The sequence below is a fragment of the Hyperolius riggenbachi genome, chromosome 1, assembly GCF_040937935.1.
Source record: "Hyperolius riggenbachi isolate aHypRig1 chromosome 1, aHypRig1.pri, whole genome shotgun sequence".
Lineage (NCBI taxonomy): Eukaryota > Metazoa > Chordata > Amphibia > Anura > Hyperoliidae > Hyperolius > Hyperolius riggenbachi.
In genome coordinates, this window is record NC_090646.1 from 269,336,259 (window position 1) to 269,355,227 (window position 18,969).

The 18,969-nt window shown below is 43.1% G+C and overlaps 1 protein-coding gene across 15 annotated transcripts in view; it reads left to right on the forward strand.

Annotated features, from left to right (window-relative positions):
* SHROOM3 (shroom family member 3) overlaps nt 1-18,969 on the forward strand; it is a 460,954-nt gene that overhangs the window by 433,511 nt on the left and 8,474 nt on the right. For all 15 annotated transcript variants that reach the window (XM_068233528.1, XM_068233529.1, XM_068233530.1 and 12 more), the window contains 4 exons: nt 83-943; nt 4,398-4,886; nt 7,462-7,588; nt 18,678-18,950. In XM_068233528.1, coding sequence (XP_068089629.1) covers nt 83-943; nt 4,398-4,886; nt 7,462-7,588; nt 18,678-18,950 — 1,750 coding nt within the window. The remainder of the gene's footprint in view (nt 1-82; nt 944-4,397; nt 4,887-7,461; nt 7,589-18,677; nt 18,951-18,969) is intronic.

The window sequence follows — 18,969 nt, forward strand, 5'->3', positions numbered from 1 at the left end:
TTTGAGGCTCGTTTTTTTTCTTTAAATCTTTCACCTGTTTCATTCATTGGTAATATATCTGTTGTTTTGTATGTTCATTTAGCTCTTTTAGAAGTAAAACAGAAGATCCCCAAGAAGCAGCACCTTATGAGACAGCATCTCGGCTACATCAAAGCCACCCTACAGGCACTGAAAGGGAAAGGATGACTTCTCCATCCAACACAATTCCTGGCCAGAGCAATGTCAGTATTCAGAAACATACAAGAGCCCAAAGTCTTACATATGGCTATGGGCAGCACAGTAGTCTTCCCAATACGAGGCTGACCGCTCTACCTTCTCCTGGTAAAATAAGCCCATCAAAAAATATACAAGATTCCCCAAGGAACAGAACTCCAGACATAGTAACTACTGAAGATTATTTGTATTCAGAAAACAAACACTGCAGAATTTCTCCAGGTGGGGCTAAAGATAGAAGTCCAAGGGAATTAAGTTTCCATGATAACTCAATTGATTATGGTGATGACAAAGGAAACATTAAATCTGCCCCACCACAGAGGCCTCCACCACCTAAAATAAAATTACATTCAGCAAAAGATGCAAACCAATTACAGAACAACACTGCATCAGGCCAGAAGGCTCCCTCTGGTTGGAAAAACAAAGCAACATGGAGCAGCAGTTCATCTGAGGCAGAAACTCCTTCTCATCATGGAAAAATATCTCTGCGTATATCTGAGTCTGGTCTACGGGCATCTCCTGTAGTTGGGCATGATGATGAGGATGATGAAGTGTTTGTTAAGGACCAAGAAATCAAACCATTCCCAGAAATGTCATTTGTGCCCCCATCCCCACCGCCATTCCCACCTCCAACCCTGGAAGAAGCCCTTCTCAAGGAAAGCCAAGAGAAAATGCAAAGTCTACCAGTTACGAGGTATGAAGACAAAGGAAGAATGGACTCCAATGCGATGTAAGTGTTATTTGCAAGGCATATTACAACATTAAAGGGGACTCAGTAGTGACCCTACACTAAATAAATTAAATACACTTCACACTGACCGACACTGACTGACTTGCATGCAGTGGCTACCTCCACCCATCTTTGTGATGTCACTCCCCATCTACCTTCCTCTTGTAAGGCCATCCATTTGCAGATACTCCACTAGACTAAAGGTGGCCTTAATTTGGTTGATATGGCCAACCGATAGATCCCTCTCTGATCGTTATTTGATCAGAGAGCGGTCTATCTGCTCAAATCACTGCTCAGACTACACCCAGCTATTTATTCGATTTCAGCATGAAATCTTTGAAAATCTGTGCGCATTTACTTGGTCTCTAAGTCCCCACCCCCCTCTCGATAATGCAGTGTTGCTTATCTCACCTGTCCTCCAGGTGGTCACGGTCTCTGCTCTCCCCACCGGCTGATTTTTCTTTGCTCCCCAATCCCTGGGCGCATTAGTGACGTGATTCAGAGGACAGACACTAGGTGCAGTGTGGCACATACCTTACGTGACCACTAGAGACCTCTAGTACTTGGCCTCTAGCATTTGAGATGTCACAGAGGAACCATTTCTAGCTGATTCAATCAAATAATCGAATTGGACAGATATAGATGAACACAAATCGGTAAGTGTGTTGCCACCTTAACATGGATCAGGTAACAGAGGGCACTGACTAAAACTACAATCAGTGCCCTACATGGGCTCTGTGTAGTTTATTTAGTTTAAGTTCATTACAGAGTCACTTTACAGGTCCTATTGTATACACAGAATTCACCCTAGTCAAGTAGCGGTCAGCTAACTGAATGTAGAGGACCTCATGTGGCCTCTTACGGTGGCGGACAAAGCCAACAGTGGGCCCCTGTGCAGAATGTGGGGAGGGGGGTCATGCGAGTGGGTGGGGTCATAACAGATCGTGGGTGAATTCAAAAATTGTCAGTAACATAAAAGTATGTTTACCTAGGTTGCATTCTGTAGGTGCTGTAATGTAGCACATATTTTCTACTTATTCATTTTATTTCATATACTACTGGGCCACAAGCAACTAACACTACGCTCCATGCAGCAGTGTCACACACATTCCTAAGAAAAAGATGTAAACATGTAAAAACTTGAATGGTCAGAAAAAAAAACTAACATACCATTATTATTATTCTGTATCTTTATAGCATGGATATCTTCCATAGTGCACTTTTCAGAGTGTAGTCATGTACTGTCCTCACAGGAATTTACAATGTAATCCCTACCATAGTCATAGTCTAATGTCTCTGTTCCATATTATTATTGTGCATTTATATAGTGCTGCCATCGTCTGCAGCACTTTACAAAGTACATAGTTATAATGAGAAACAGGCATATGGGGCAAAACGACACGGATGGAAAGACAACTACATAAAGGGAGCGACACAGGGAGTGAGAGACAGCTTCTGAATGGCTGGATACTGCCTCATACATAACCCAGAGTATAATCTGTGCGTGACTGGTACAGCTACATGGACCCAAAAGGAAATGGAGCCACTATGCGGCTGCATAGGCCTATGTTCGCTTCTGGCCGCTGACATACCCGAGGCGGGTTTTTAAATCTAAAAAAGCGACACCAAGGTATGTTCCCATCTGCAGGACATGCCTCTGTGTGCCCTGATCGCCAATCTCCATGCCCCCTGCGCCCAGCTAGCCCTTGCCCCCCCCCCCCCCCCTAGGAATCTGACGACATATGTCGACAGACATTCGGGGAAGGGGCTTCCAACTGCAGGATAATGGCCCATACTCACGGGCAACATTTCTGGTCTGTCGCTAGCACACGGGAGCTTGTGCGCGACAGGCCAGCGACAGCTCGTCGCCAGGTCCCTCCGCATACACACGGCGGAGGGACCTGGCAACTGGCGCGAAGGAAGCTGTCGCTGATGTTCCTCCCCCCACCGGAAGCTCAGGGTATTCCCTGCTGGTTGCTGTCGCTAGTCCGCATACTCACGCGGACTAGCGACAGTTGCGGCGGAGTTGCGGCGGCAACTGTCACCGGGCGATTGACTGCGCCAATCGCCTGGCGACAGCAGCGACGAGCGACGGTTTGGGGTGCGCGCCCGTGTTGCGCCTCATACTCACGGGCGACCTGTCACCGCAACGCGCGCGCCGCATGTTGCGGCGACAATTGTAGCCCGTGAGTATGGGCCATAAGGAACGCCTGCGTATCAGAGCCTTTTAAAAGGCTCTCCACTGCCTGCTCCCCTCCTCTCCCCTGCCCCCTTCACGTCAATCAACGCTCTGCTCTCAGAGGACAGCACAGACGCTGCTTCCTCATCATCGTGATCCAAAGGTCACGAAACTGAAACTACAGAATTCCAGCAGCTAGGAGCAGTGGGTAGAGAAAATAATTAGCGCTGCCTTGTCCAGCAACCCCCTGGATGAGGCAGATTGTTTTTTTTTTGTTTTTTTACTTTTTAGATCCAGCTCGGGTTCTCACAAAGCCTCACATTGTCTTCCATGTTCAGAATCACTGGCCCTCCCATCTGATACACCAAAGTTTCATTTTTCTTTTCAGTTTTTTTATGTCTAGCAACACCTGGACAAATGGCAGTGTCACGTGACCCTGAAGCTGGATATCTTTGTAGGGGAGTATAGTGAGGTTTGTGGGGTGGGGGTGCACTTTAAAGGTTAGTTGTAAATAGAGAATTGATGTTGAATTTGTACCAAGGTAAAAGGTACCACAACAGAGGAAAAGCAGGTTATACTGAACAGATGCCCACACACTGGGGTGTTTGATCATACAATTTGTTACATCAGTTTCTTCATTTTCATTAATGTGGTGGAGTAATCCCCTGTGTTTAGAGTGAGTACACACATGTTAGTACATTGGAATATGTTCAATTTAGCTTTGCTTTAAGTGTTGCTTAAATGGGTCTCTGATTAACTATGCAATGACTTCCCCCTTTTAAAATACTGGTGTGGCAACCTCTGCATGAACACTATGTATAGTAAACTAACTATATGTGCTGATCCCGGTATGTCCCATGTCTTTGTTTATCAGATGATCTTGGTGTGGAAGTGCCTTGTCTCCAGTCAGGAATTGATCCAACTTCCTTTCAGCCTTATCATATGACCCTGCATGTAATGCAAGCTCTGCACCACTGTAGGGTCCAATCAGCATTCTGGGGAAGGAACTGAGTGGTTTGCAGAAACCATTTTGAGAATGAAAAGTCGGTTCGAAAATTAACCGGTATAGATAACTGATTGGGGGTCCAAACGGAACTAGAGTTGGTCATATACTGAGTGTATTTCAGATGAATTATGGAATTTGTCTATTTAGCCATTTTTTTTCCTTATTAAAGCATCCATTGTTGATCTTAATGCTGTTCTTTAGTGAATCTGGAAAGGAGTGCTTGAACCGTGAAGCATCTTATAAGTTTTTTTCTTTTTCCCTTATTTCAGAGCAAGATTTCCCAGCATTTTACAAAGCACAGACAAAAGAGAGTCAGCTATGGAAAACGGAAGATTGACCACGCCAGTTGCCAGTGCACCTCTAAGAGATTGTGGACTCCCTCAGCCTGGTGACTCTTCTGCATCACAGATACCTCAGCCCACAGCAAGTCCATTGGGAGCCTCTGTAAACTGTAAATCCCCCACCCTAACTCAGGATGATAAATCCACCACTGTAGCACTTAATAAAAGCACCTTTAGTCACGTCAGCACAACTATGATGTCTCCTGAAGATATCAAATCTCAGGAACTGGCCAAGGAGATAGTAGACAAGGACAAATCTCTAGCTGACATATTAGATCCAGAGTTTAGGATGAAGACAACGATGGACTTAATGCAAGGCCTATTTATGAGCAACCCAAGTGTATTAAGAGAGAATAGCAAAAGGGGCATCAAAGACAAGACGCTGTCAAACAGCACATCCTCAGCACATATTGGAAAGTAAGTTGTCTGCTATTCACATCTTTTTTTATTTAGCCTATTCAGTTTACCAGATGGTTAAACTCTGTAGCAGAATGACTTGATAAATGACTGCTATTGTATTTGTTCTGGTTCTTGGTGTTTGCTGTCTCTGTTACTCTTCATATACTTTACAGGGCTACTTATAACAGTGATGACCTGCTGATGGTCAGGAAAATTCCAGTATGTCTACAGAATCAATGTCACTATTCTGCTGCTCAGCTGACTACATTTTTAGCCAAGTGACACAATTATAAATCACCTATTATACACAATTATAAATCATACAATTCACACTTTTCCAAGATTGTCACTTTTGCTTTTGCAATAATTTTTGACAATAAAGTATGTGATGGTCACTACAATTATGAAGGGGGAGTATTTTTATAGTTCACTTAAACTGCTATTGAATTCAGTGTAGAAGAAACCGTGTTTTTTTGTTTTGTTTGTTTGTTTTGTTTTTGTTTTTTTCTTTGAAGAACTGTTCACCACGTTTGCTACTGTACACAATGAAGTCAATGCAGGCCTCCTTTTTAGGTGGTCAAAGCACTGCCCACCACCAAAAAAAGCAGCCCCCCCCTTTATAAATATTGGGATATATTCACAAATGCTCATTAGATTTAAGGTGCGCATACAGCGCACTAGGGAGCAACTTCATTCAGCTAGAACGTTTAGTTAAATTTTAACGAAATAAAAGGAATACACTGCATAAAATATACTTTATAAAAGCTTTATGCAGAGCATGCTTCAGGTCATTTGCCTAGTGTTTTACCTTGTACCTTGCATGTAAGGCAAGCTGTAATCTTCACATTTCCGCAATGTAATTTGTAGCATGTAAATGTTGGGCACAAATCAAATGCAGAGTTTTGTTCATAAACGAAAAGAAAACAAAAAAAACCATAGAAATTATCTTGGCGCTGCAATACCATAATTACCATTCAGTAGGGTTTTGTTCATGCTATGGTTAGAACTAGCTAACACACTTCAGATGCTGCAGAATAGGCCCATTATTTGAAATAAGGCCATTCTCCCTTTCTCTGTTGCAGTGCACAACACGCTGCTGTATGCATTTTTATGCATTGCTATACATCAAATGAACGACATCCGTGCTGCAATGGAAATTCTGTGTGTTGTGTTAAATTTCAATGCTACATGCAGCCAAAAAGTGAAAGAAGTCATAGCCTTTCATTTAAGTCTTCATAGAAGTCTTAATAATGAGAGGTTTCAAAAAAAAAATTACAACATTTTTTAAATGTTACCATTATTATTTACATCCCAAAAGGCATAAAGTAGACTAGAAAACTTGTACCTGTAAATAAAATGTGAAATTGTAATAATGGCTCCACCAAGTGGCAGATGCCATAACTACAGTAATACAATGTAACACTGGAATCTGTTAGTATAATCGTTTATTAGCACTCTGCAGCTTTAATAGTTTATTGCTCAGCAATACAACTTAGCAGCCAAATTAATTTTGACTCCTTTTCTTCCTGCCAACAGAGCTTTCTGTTGGTGGGATCAGATTGTTGGTGAGATGTGTATTTTTTTAAATTGTATTGTTTGTTTGTTTTTTTAAACTGCTATTTTTTTAATTATATCCCTCCAACCTTCCCTCCCACTCATAGGCATCAGCCTATGAGAGGGATCAGATTGTGAGCCACTCCAGGGAACAGCCAAGTGACAGGGCTGTCCCCAGTACAGCGCTATACAAATGAAATAAAAACAGCAGTTTCTGTTCCTAACAGCCTGCCAGCTGGAGCGATCGCGGCTGGCAGGCTATTTAATCTCCGCCTACAGGACCTAACGCCAATCGGCATTAGGCGGTCCTGTAGCTGCCACCCTCCCACCGCCAATCGACGTTAGGCAGTCAAGAGGGGGTAATAATAATTCCAGTCCAGTTATTATGCTATAGTTTTATCTTTGAGGGTCCAAAGTGTATAATATTACTATGCTTATTTCACAGGGTTGTCAGGTTTGGGACTGTAACAAAGATATAATCAGCAGGGGTGTAACAATAGACCCTGCAAGGGATGCAGCCGCAGGGGACCCAGAAACCACAGGGGCCCCATCCTGAGAGACTGACAACTGAGGCCAAGGAGAGAAAAAAACATTCTGCTCTCTGCACAATTAGCTCAGCCACTGATAACGAATCATACAAAGTTTTGTAGGCAAAAATTTGTAGACAGTCCCTATACATTGTGCAGGGAGAGAGGGTCCCATGCAAAGTTTTGCAGGGTGGCCCAGTGATTTCTAGTTATGCCCCTGATAATCAGTGATTTTTTTAATGAGCAGCAGACATTCAGAGGTGCCTACAGGGTGGCAAGGAGTCCAGGATTGCTGCATCAGCTGAAGTAGCAATGTACGTACCAGCATGAAGATGATTGTGGCTTCTGTCCTGATGTATATAGTTTAGAATTTGAAATCATATATTTTAATGCAAAATCGATTTAGACATTTTGGCAAGGTCCTCAAGTTAAGTGGGGATTTTTAACTAGTTGCTTTTAGTGTGCTGTAATTGTGTAATATATTGACCACATCTTTTTTCACGATTGGACAGGTATTCTGCAGAAAACTCTTCTACCCCTTACTCCTTATCAGCTTCCACAGCTGAACTACTAAGGAAAATCACAGAGAGGCCCTCCAAGGCAGGACAAGAGGTACAGGCTGATGTGAATGAAAAGAAGGTAAGAATTGCTTTAGCTTGTAATCATCTGCTGCCTTTCATTTTACTGCTTGGCTTTAAAATGGACCTGAACTCTTGCATCTGTGACTTAAAGCGGATCCGAGATGAAAAACTAACTATAACAAGTAACTTGTCTATATATTTTATCCAAAGTTTAGATAGTTTACACAGCAAATCTAGCTGCATACAGCTTGAATAGTTTATGATGATTTATTCCTGTAATACGAGAGCGGCCATGTTCTGTTTGTCATCATTACACAGGTACGGTAATCTGCAACTGCTTCTCCACTTCTCAGCCTGTGAAAAATTCACTCCTTCCTCCCATCTGCCTCTGAAATCTCTGACTAGTAACCTCCTCCTCCTCCTGCCCAGACTGAGCTCCCATAAGTCCTTGCTATATAGGTCTAAGTGCCTTGGCGATTTGGAGAAGCTGTGGGCGAGGCTTGTTTAGTTTATAGGGAATTAGAGTATAAAACAAAAAAAAAGTATTTGGCTTGAGGAATGCCCTATAAACTATATGTAAGGAACACAATTATGCAATGAATAAAAATTCATCTCGGATCCACTTTAACCACAAGTTGTAATTTGATCACTTAGCTGTGTCAGCTGACTGTCATGGCAGAGAGCTAATTTGTAAACACAGGATGTTAACAATCTGTCTGCTTCCGTGAAAGCAGGAAGTAGACAAGCTGCAGATATTATTGCAGGATTTGTATCAGCTGTAACAAAGGAATGTTTTTCTTTGAACGTTATTATGCTGTTGTTTATCTTTTAGAGATGAAGTTCTGAGTTCAGGACGGCTTTAACATAGTATGTAGGGAATTATTTTCTAGTAGATATGTAGGTGCAGTTATCATACATCATAAATGTCTGTACTTCAACTATTTTGCTTCTTCCCATTTTCTATTCTGAATTATAAGGCGGTATTGGCGTCTCCTAGCAATGTGCCGGTATTAGCGTCTCCTAGCAATGTGCTGGTATTAGCGTCTCCTAGCAATGTGCCGGTATTAGCGTCTCCTAGCAATGTGCCGGCATTAGCGTCTCCTAGCAATGTGCCGGCATTAGCGTCTCCTAGCAATGTGCCGGTATTAGCGTCTCCTAACAATGTGCCGGTATTAGCGTCTCCTAGCAATGTGCCGGTATTAGCGTCTCCTAGCAATGTGCCGGCATTAGCGTCTCCTAGCAATGTGCCGGCATTAGTGTCTCCTAGCAATGTGCCGGTATTAGCGTCTCCTAGAAATGTGGCGGTATTAGCGTCTCCTAGCAATGTGCCGGTATTAGCGTCTCCTAGCAATGTGCCGGTATTAGCGTCTCCTAGCAATGTGCCGGTATAAGCGTCTCCTAGCAATGTGCCGGTATTAGCGTCTCCTAGCAATGTGCCGGTATTAGCGTCTCCTAGCAATGTGCCGGCATTAGCGTCTCCTAGCAATGTGCCGGTATTAGCGTCTCCTAGCAATGTGCCGGCATTAGCGTCTCCTAGCAATGTGCCGGCATTAGCGTCTCCTAGCAATGTGCCGGCATTAGCGTCTCCTAGCAATGTGCCGGTATTAGCGTCTCCTAGCAATGTGCCGGTATTAGCGTCTCCTAGCAATGTGCCGGTATTGGCGTCTCCTAACAATGTGCCGGTATTAGCGTCTCCTAGCAATGTGCCGGTATTAGCGTCTCCTAGCAATGTGCCGGTATTAGCGTCTCCTAGCAATGTGCCGGTATTAGCGTCTCCTAGCAATGTGCCGGTATTAGCGTCTCCTAGCAATGTGCCGGTATTAGCGTCTCCTAGCAATGTGGCGGTATTAGCGTCTCCTAGCAATGTGCCGGTATTAGCGTCTCCTAGCAATGTGCCGGTATTAGCGTCTCCTAGCAATGTGCCGGTATAAGCGTCTCCTAGCAATGTGCCGGTATTAGCGTCTCCTAGCAATGTGGCGGTATTAGCGTCTCCTAGCAATGTGCCGGTATAAGCGTCTCCTAGCAATGTGCCGGTATTAGCGTCTCCTAGCAATGTGCCGGTATTAGCGTCTCCTAGCAATGTGCCGGTATTAGCGTCTCCTAGCAATGTGCCGGCATTAGCGTCTCCTAGCAATGTGCCGGCATTAGCGTCTCCTAGCAATGTGCCGGTATTAGCGTCTCCTAGCAATGTGCCGGTATTAGCGTCTCCTAGCAATGTGCCGGTATTAGCGTCTCCTAGCAATGTGCCGGTATTAGCGTCTCCTAGCAATGTGCCGGTATAAGCGTCTCCTAGCAATGTGCCGGTATTAGCGTCTCCTAGCAATGTGCCGGTATTAGCGTCTCCTAGCAATGTACCGGTATTAGCGTCTCCTAGCAATGTGCCGGCATTAGTGTCTCCTAGCAATGTGCCGGTATTAGCGTCTCCTAGCAATGTGCCAGTATTAGTGTCTCCTAGCAATGTGCCGGCATTAGTGTCTCCTAGGAATGTGCCGGTATTAGCGTCTCCTAGCAATGTGCCCGTATTAGCGTCTCCTAGCAATGTGCCCGTATTAGCGTCTCCTAGCAATGTGCCAGTATTAGTGTCTCCTAGCAATGTGCCGGCATTAGCGTCTCCTAGCAATGTACCGGTATTAGCGTCTCCTAGCAATGTGCCGGCATTAGTGTCTCCTAGCAATGTGCCGGTATTAGCGTCTCCTAGCAATGTGCCAGTATTAGTGTCTCCTAGCAATGTGCCGGCATTAGTGTCTCCTAGGAATGTGCCGGTATTAGCGTCTCCTAGCAATGTGCCCGTATTAGCGTCTCCTAGCAATGTGCCGGTATTAGCGTCTCCTAGAAATGTGGCGGTATTAGCGTCTCCTAGCAATGTGCCGGTATTAGCGTCTCCTAGCAATGTGCCGGTATTAGCGTCTCCTAACAATGTGCCGGCATTAGTGTCTCCTAGGAATGTGCCGGTATTAGCGTCTCCTAGCAATGTGCCCGTATTAGCGTCTCCTAGCAATGTGCCGGCATTAGCGTCTCCTAGCAATGTACCGGTATTAGCGTCTCCTAGCAATGTGCCGGCATTAGTGTCTCCTAGCAATGTGCCGGTATTAGCGTCTCCTAGCAATGTGCCGGTATTAGCGTCTCCTAACAATGTGCCGGCATTAGTGTCTCCTAGGAATGTGCCGGTATTAGCGTCTCCTAGCAATGTGCCCGTATTAGCGTCTCCTAGCAATGTGCCGGTATTAGCGTCTCCTAGAAATGTGGCGGTATTAGCGTCTCCTAGCAATGTGCCGGTATTAGCGTCTCCTAGAAATGTGCCAGTATTAGTGTCTCCTAGCAATGTGCCGGCATTAGTGTCTCCTAGGAATGTGCCGGTATTAGCGTCTCCTAGCAATGTGCCCGTATTAGCGTCTCCTAGCAATGTGCCGGCATTAGTGTCTCCTAGGAATGTGCCGGTATTAGCGTCTCCTAGCAATGTGCCCGTATTAGCGTCTCCTAGCAATGTGCTAGGAGATGCTAATACCGGTGATGGTATTGATGTGAATGCACTCATTGTGGTCTATTGATCCAGCATGGTTTACTGGTATTAGAATGTGAGCAGACACACTGGCATGATCCAACCAGCAGAACATGTTTTAAGAGCATAAGTATTGTGTGTTATATGAGTTTTGTGTGTATGTTTCTGCCTGCGGAAAATGGAGTGAATCAATTCCAGACATCTCTGGAAATGGCTTAAAGGGAACCTTAACTGAGAGTGATATGGATGTTTTCTGTTAAACAATACCAGTTGCCTGGCAGTTCAGCTGATCTCTGTGACTGCAATAGTGGCTGAATCACACCCTGAAACAAGCATGCAGCTAATCCAGTCTGACTTCAGTCAGAGCACCTGGTCTGCATGCTTGTTCATGGGCTGTGGCTAAAAGTATTAGAGACACAGGATCAGCAGGAGAGTCAGGCAACTGGTATTATTTTAAAAGGAAAAATTCATATCCTTCTCAGTTTAGGTTCCCTTTAAGTTTAACCCAAGGGAAGAGTTTGTCAGTAGCTGCAGTAATGTAATCAAACAAAACAAATTCAAGCTAAATGATATCTATGGAAGATAAAATAGATATGTCTTTCCATATGCTGCTGATCAGTATTGCTGTATAGGGCATTGGCTATAAAGAACAGTCGACATAGACCTCTGACATTTGCTAACAATTCAGAGATGTTGGTGTAAGACAGAGGTCCTTGTCCCACATTCAACAGACTCTCCGTAATCCAGATTGTCATTGTTCTCACATGAACGACTACTTAAAGTGAACCGAGCACCTTTTTAGCACTCAGGACATTTCTATAGCACATGAAAAATGCATGCCAACAATCTGTTTCATTATTAAAATAAATTTTTATTTTACCTTGTATTTTACAATCAAAGGAGTTTTAATAGCCTGTTTCAGCAGCCTGACCCCCCGCAGAAATCTCAGGAAGCTAATTGTTTTATTGAGCTAATTACCCAGAAGAAAACAATCTCTTTTCAACAACAAAGGGGGTGGGTAATTAGGACTGTTTCTTCATAAACATTGTGTGTGTCAAACAGTCCTAATTACCCATCCCCTTTGTTGTTGAAAAGAGATTGTTTTCTTCTGGGTAATTAGCTCAATAAAACAATTAGCTTTCTGAGATTTCTGCGGACAGTCAGGCTGCTGAAACAGCCTATTAAAACTCCTTTGATTGTAAAATACAAGGTAAAATAAAAGTTTATTTTAATAATGAAACAGATTGTTGGCATGCATTTTTCATGTGCTATAGAAATGTCCTGAGTGCTAAAAAGGTGCTCGGTTCACTTTAATGGTGCTCTGACTTACTTCATACAGATACTGAGCATACCTGGTGCCACACATTTACAGAACTATAGAATGTGTAAAAATAAAAGTATGCAAGCCCGGATTTACATCACAGGCGCCTATAGGCACAGATGTCCTGGCACCCTTAACTTCACCCTCGAGAAACCCACAAACCCCCGCTGAACTGCACAGCAAGTGTGCTGGCTTACCCAGCTGTGACTTCTCCCTTCCCAGTCATAGATAGCTACAGGTGTCCCTTAGCATTAGGCAGCCAGCTAGTGGTGCCCCGACTGAAGGAGTATCTTGTCAGTGGAATGCCGAGGGCCAGGTGACTAAACTCTCATTTATGCTCTGCTCAGGACTCTGCATAGGGAAGGAGGGACTCTGCATAGGGAGGGAGGGAGGGACTCTGCGCTAGGGGAGGGGAGTGAGCCTCCCCTCCATCATCAGGTGTCTGTAGGCGCGTGTCTACAGTGCCTTCTTGTAAATCTGGCCCTGAAAGTATCTATATCTAATTTCATCAGGTATTGGAATTAATTTTTAATATCTATTTTCACTCACTCACAACCTGATTTAAAACATTGCAAAAAGCAGGCTTTTTAGCACCTGCAAGTTTCACCATGTTCAAAGAGTCCGTCTCTTCCAGGTAAAATCCAGCCTACTTATTTCAGACATCTCCCTCTACCTTCTCAGAATTTCAATATATCTTGAGTCAGACAGGTCACTAGAGGGGCTTTGAAGGGTGTTAAAATGTGTGTCTTATCTTCGGTGAAAAAAAAATTCAGGTCTTAGCTGATTCATAAAACTATGAACATAACATAAAAAGGAAATAGTAATCATCCACTTGTACTTGTTTGCATGGATCTTATTGTTCTTGCATGTACCACATATCCTTCCTGTTGTGCTTGCATGTATCATGTACCCATCCTATTGTGTTTGCATGTACCACGTACTCATCCTATTGTGCTTGCAGTTATCATGTACCCATCCTATTGTGTTTGCATGTACCACGTACTCATCCTATTGTGCTTGCATGTAACACGTACTCATCCTATTGTGCTTGCATGTAACACGTACTCATCCTATTGTGCTTGCATGTAACACGTACTCATCCTATTGTGCTTGCAGTTATCATGTACCCATCCTATTGTGTTTGCATGTACCACGTACTCATCCTATTGTGCTTGCATGTAACACGTACTCATCCTATTGTGCTTGCAGTTATCATGTACCCATCCTATTGTGTTTGCATGTACCAGGTACTCATCCTATTGTGCTTGCATGTAACACGTACTCATCCTATTGTGCTTGCAGTTATCATGTACCCATCCTGTTGTGCTTGCATGTATCATGTACCCATCCTGTTGTGCTTGCGTGTATCATGTACCCATCCTGTTGTGCTTGCGTGTATCATGTACCCATCCTGTTGTGCTTGCGTGTATCATGTACCCATCCTGTTGTGCTTGCGTGTATCATGTACCCATCCTGTTGTGCTTGCATGTATCATGTACCCATCCTGTTGTGCTTGCGTGTATCATGTACCCATCCTGTTGTGCTTGCGTGTATCATGTACCCATCCTGTTGTGCTTGCGTGTATCATGTACCCATCCTGTTGTGCTTGCGTGTATCATGTACCCATCCTGTTGTGCTTGCATGTATCATCATTAACTAATGCCTTCTAGATCACTTATACATGATCAGAAGCTGACTACTGGCCACTTCCTGCACCACAGACTGCCATTGCTACAGGCTGCATTCTTCTCAGAAAGCTTAAGTATTTGCCTACACTTTTGCAGACTTAACAGCAGGATGATGCATTCCAAACAGCTGCAGCAATCACACTAATATAGGCTTGCTAAAATCTAATCTAGAATGAATGGCGCAAGGTGGTACATCATTCAAGGAAGTCTGAGGTCCAATGAGGGAATGATCAATCATTTTACAAATAGGGCAATGAATAACCCATGTATGGCTAGCTTTCCTCCCTCTACTTAGCAGCTTTGTGTCACGTGATTTTGTTTAGCTGCAGAAACCTCAATAACACTGATGTATAAGCTATTAGATTTATACATTTAGATCTATGATTGGGAATCTGCTATTTGTTCCTTTAGTACTTCCCACGAGTAGAAAACAATATCAATTATGAAATCCAGTATTCAAATAACAGAGAGTGTATATTAGGTAGGGACATTGTGTACTTTGAAAGCAAGCCAGAGTGTACATGATGTACACTCTCTCAGATCAGTATGAGAACAGAGGCGCCAGCAGGATAAAAGTGGATAAAAACTTTAAAATTTGCTGGGAGGAAGTGGTGGACTTACCTCCATAAAGCAGACACGAAAGACTGTCTGAATAGTAGTCACATTTATTAATTAGTACCCCAAAACAGTGCAACGCGTTTCGCAGGCCCAGCCCGCTTCATCAGGCAATAAAAATGGGGACAAGACAGAATTTCAGCAATAGCAGGTGTAGCGCCTCAGGCTATTCAGACAGTCTTTCGTGTCTGCTTTATGGAGGTAAGTCCACCACTTCCTCCCAGCAAATTTTAAAGTTTTTATCCACTTTTATCCTGCTGGCGCCTCTGTTCTCCTACTGCTATACCGTGTCCACCCCTGGTGGAGGGGTGATCTACCCCCTTTCGCATCTACAGAGAGCGACTTCTTATCCCTGAGTGAGGACAGGTCTAATCTCCTCACCTGCCTATACAGTGGTTGCCTGTGTGGTAACCCATGTTTGTGAGTATAATTTTCTCACGATAACCTTTACTTCATTTATGCTTAACATACTACACTATATTGGGCTCTCGGTTTCTCTACACTTTAACTCTCTCAGATCAAGTAGAAGGCAAAGAAGCAACTTTTTCCTGGGAAAACAGAAATTGATCAAAACGATCAGTGCATTGCTGTTAATTATACTGGACTGATACCTTGTGTGAGGCCTGAAGAGACATTAGTATGGTCTTTACAAGGGCCAGATGGAGAGGGGCTCATTTGAGTGATCAAAGCCTAGTTTTGTTTTTGCACAATGGAGTTATGTCTGCTAGTATTTAGAAATCACAGCAGTACTAATTAATGAACACAAAACAGGCCCTTGTAGGTCAGACATGCTGCCTACTGAGTGGACATGACAGACAGTATAACCAGAGTAGGCGCCAAAGAGCAGAGGCACATGCTCTTACTGGTGGTGAGGAATCAAGGCACATTGCATGCTTCACAATGTGAATGGACCACTGCAGACATGTACACAACCCCCGGAGTGAGCTCGCTAGTCCCTGACACATATCTGGCAAGTGGCAACAGATCGTTAATAACATCAGATATCTTGGAAGACAGAAAGAAATCGAGAGCCCAAATAGTGCAGTATGTCAATTCAAATTGTATTAACTGTATGTGAATGAGATTATACTGTAGTAACAAATCTGGGTTACCCCACAGGCAGCCACTGCATTAGCAGGTGGGGAGATTAGACTAGATTAGAGGCATTTACACATGCCCGATGAAGTGGATAGTAGCCTACAAATGCGTTGCATATTTTTGGGAGTACCTTTGAATAAATATATAATTTTTTTTCAATGAATACAGACTGTCAAGTCTACTTGGGAGAGGTAAGTCCACCACTACCTCCCTGTTTTAAACATTTTTTTATGATTTTATCCTTGGCGCCTCTGCTTCAAAATGAAATAACATCAGAAATCTATTTAGCCAGTTTAATGTATTTTATGACTGAGATCAATGATTCTCAACCCATGTGATCAAGTCACCTGTCACCTCCTCCCAGCTATATATATGCTTAGTGCACATATAAGGATGTCACAAGGTGTTGTTGGGCTGGGAACTAAGTAGGAATAATATCTGTAATTTATTATTGACCTTTTCTTGCAAAAGATTTTAGCAGTGAAAACTTTTTTACGTTCTGTTTTTAGTCATTCTGACCAAAGGTGTGTCTACGTGCATAAAGACTGTCACCCATAGGGAATGGGACTTGATCACTAAAGCCCCATCTACATGATACGATTCTTTGTGCGATTTGATTACAATTCTATTTACGATCCGATTAAATCCGACATGTCCGATCGGGATTTGAATTAATTCACTTTGCCATTGTTTTGCAATGGCAAATCAAATTGAATTGAATCGAATCCCAATCGGACATGTCGGATTTAATCGGATCATAAATAGAATCGTAATCAAATCGCACAAAGAATCATATCGTGTATGTGGTGCTTAAGATTGTAGTTCGGGCCTACGTGCTGTACAGACTTGTTGGTAGGCTACAACCGAGCAACACATACTGTTGCTATAGAGTGGGGGGAAGGGACAACGGCATGGGCACAACAGAGTGGCTTCCGGTGGGTGGAGTAAGGTGAACAATACCCTTATCCATCAAGTTGTTTGAAGACAATTTTTAATAGATTTTTGTTCCGTTTGATGTTTGATATAATAAATTGTCTAATCTACTAAATTGTTTGGTTGTTCACTGTTTGGTCAGCTCTAAGCCTGCCATACAATATTAGATTAGGTAAGTGATCAGTATCAGGGATATGCAGGAGGCATTGATAGGAACCACCCCTTTCCATTTTGATATCAGCACACTGGTCTGTTCATGCCAGCTGGTAAAAAAAAGGTGAGGAGGCATAATTTTCTTTTTACTTTACTTTCTATAACATGTTACTTAATATCAGCAATAAGTCTGTAACATGAAAGAACCATTCTAAGCTATGCAGTACTAAGTTGTCACAGGTTTATACACACACAAGAAAGTGTAGCTATGCATCCTGTTGAGGGCCCAGGATTTAAAGGGAGAAGGAGGTTCTGAGGGGAGTGGTCAATTTGCATACTAACAGTCATCAACCCTCTGCACTCAAAAACTCACATCAAACTGGAATTCTAGCAATGATAAAACATCTAGAATGGAAGTTGAAGGATATATGCTTCCAAATGGATTACATGCAAACACATTCTGTGCTAGGCCCTTTACCAGCATTAAGGTTCCTCAATGTTGAAAGGGTCAGCCAGCAAGCATACATTTTATGCTCATGAACCTGACATTCACACTGAGGCTTGTCAGGTTCTACCTATGAAGGGAACACATGTATGCCCATAAGTAAGTCTGAAATCTCCAGGGAGAGACAAACTGCACTACTCACACCATTATATAAATGGGCTGCACTGGCATAGGAGAAGGAGAGCTACAGCCTGCAGCCAGACCACAATGGCTGCTGAAATATACACACAAGCAAGGAAATCCTGTTGGTGCTACAGCATTTAATGGGGAATGGAGATCATAAGAGAAGTGGTCGATTTAGATACAAATAACCCTCTGCACTTGTATTCGATGCACTAGTGGAGGATATTCACCTTCAACCATCTTATGGTGGGTCATGAGCCAAAGCAACTTCATTGGCAATAGCTTCCTTTTCATAGGCAGAAAAGGCTTTGTGTCAGTAACGTAATACATATCAGGCAAATGTAATGCCTGAAGAGTTTGCCTCTTTAGTTAGTGTAATAACATATTCCTTTGATAATATAACTTGATTTACCACTTTTCACATGTGATAACTTGTTATATTGCAGCTTGATGCATTATTCCCACTGCCTCCGCAAACAGGGATTATTTGTGCATGATATCATCAGAATGAATGATGTTTACACTGCAATTAGTGGGAGGCAGTTGTTATTTTATATATGTCATCGCGTTACCTTGACTTACACAAACATGTTTTCTATTTTGATTCCCAAAAGGGTTATACGGTACTTATTTTACAGGTCAGTTTGGTTATGCAAGCTGCTTTGCTGGGCCTGTTGTTTGGTCAACTGGGCTGTATTTATTTATGTTCTCCCAGGCTGGAGAATATAAGCATTACTGCAGACATGGCCTGGATTTATTAAACATTGGGGTTGACTTAGCAGATGCCACCGTTGCCACCCTCGCCACCCTCTTAATATCGCTGCACCTAACGCTATTCCTCCAACTACCCCTACACCTAACACTATTCCTCCTACTACGGCTGTGCCTAAAACCACCCTCCTAATATCGCTGCACCTAACTCTATCCCTCCTACTACTGCTAGTCACTGCCAGTTATGGTAGTACCTTGCCCCAGGCACCAAAAGCAAGTGCTTCATAGGTGAGTGGCAATTCTAGTATGGGTGGTGAGATGAGTGGGGTGATGTGCCAATATCTATAAATAGTCACAGGATTTTTATTACATTGTACTGTTTATGCTACATACATATATTTTCAATGCACAAATTCCTGACAGTACTTCAGTGTACGTTTTGGAAAATGTTGGAAAACAGTTTTTCTATGCTGAACTAACTTATTGTTCTCATGCCTACAGGCCGAATTCATTCTTAACCTTACCCAAAAACTTGAGATCTTGAGGGATGCCAAGGAGGGTGTTACAGCTGACATGAAGCTCAACAACAATCTCGGTGAACAAGTGGAAGCTCTGATTGAGAGTCTGTGCAAACCTAATGAGTTTGACAAATATAAGATGTTCATTGGGGACCTGGACAAGGTGGTGAATCTTCTGCTGTCACTGTCGGGCCGCCTGGCCAAGGTGGAAAACGTCCTGCACTCCTTAGGTGAAGATGTCAATGCTGAGGAACGGGTAACTATAATTTTTCTTT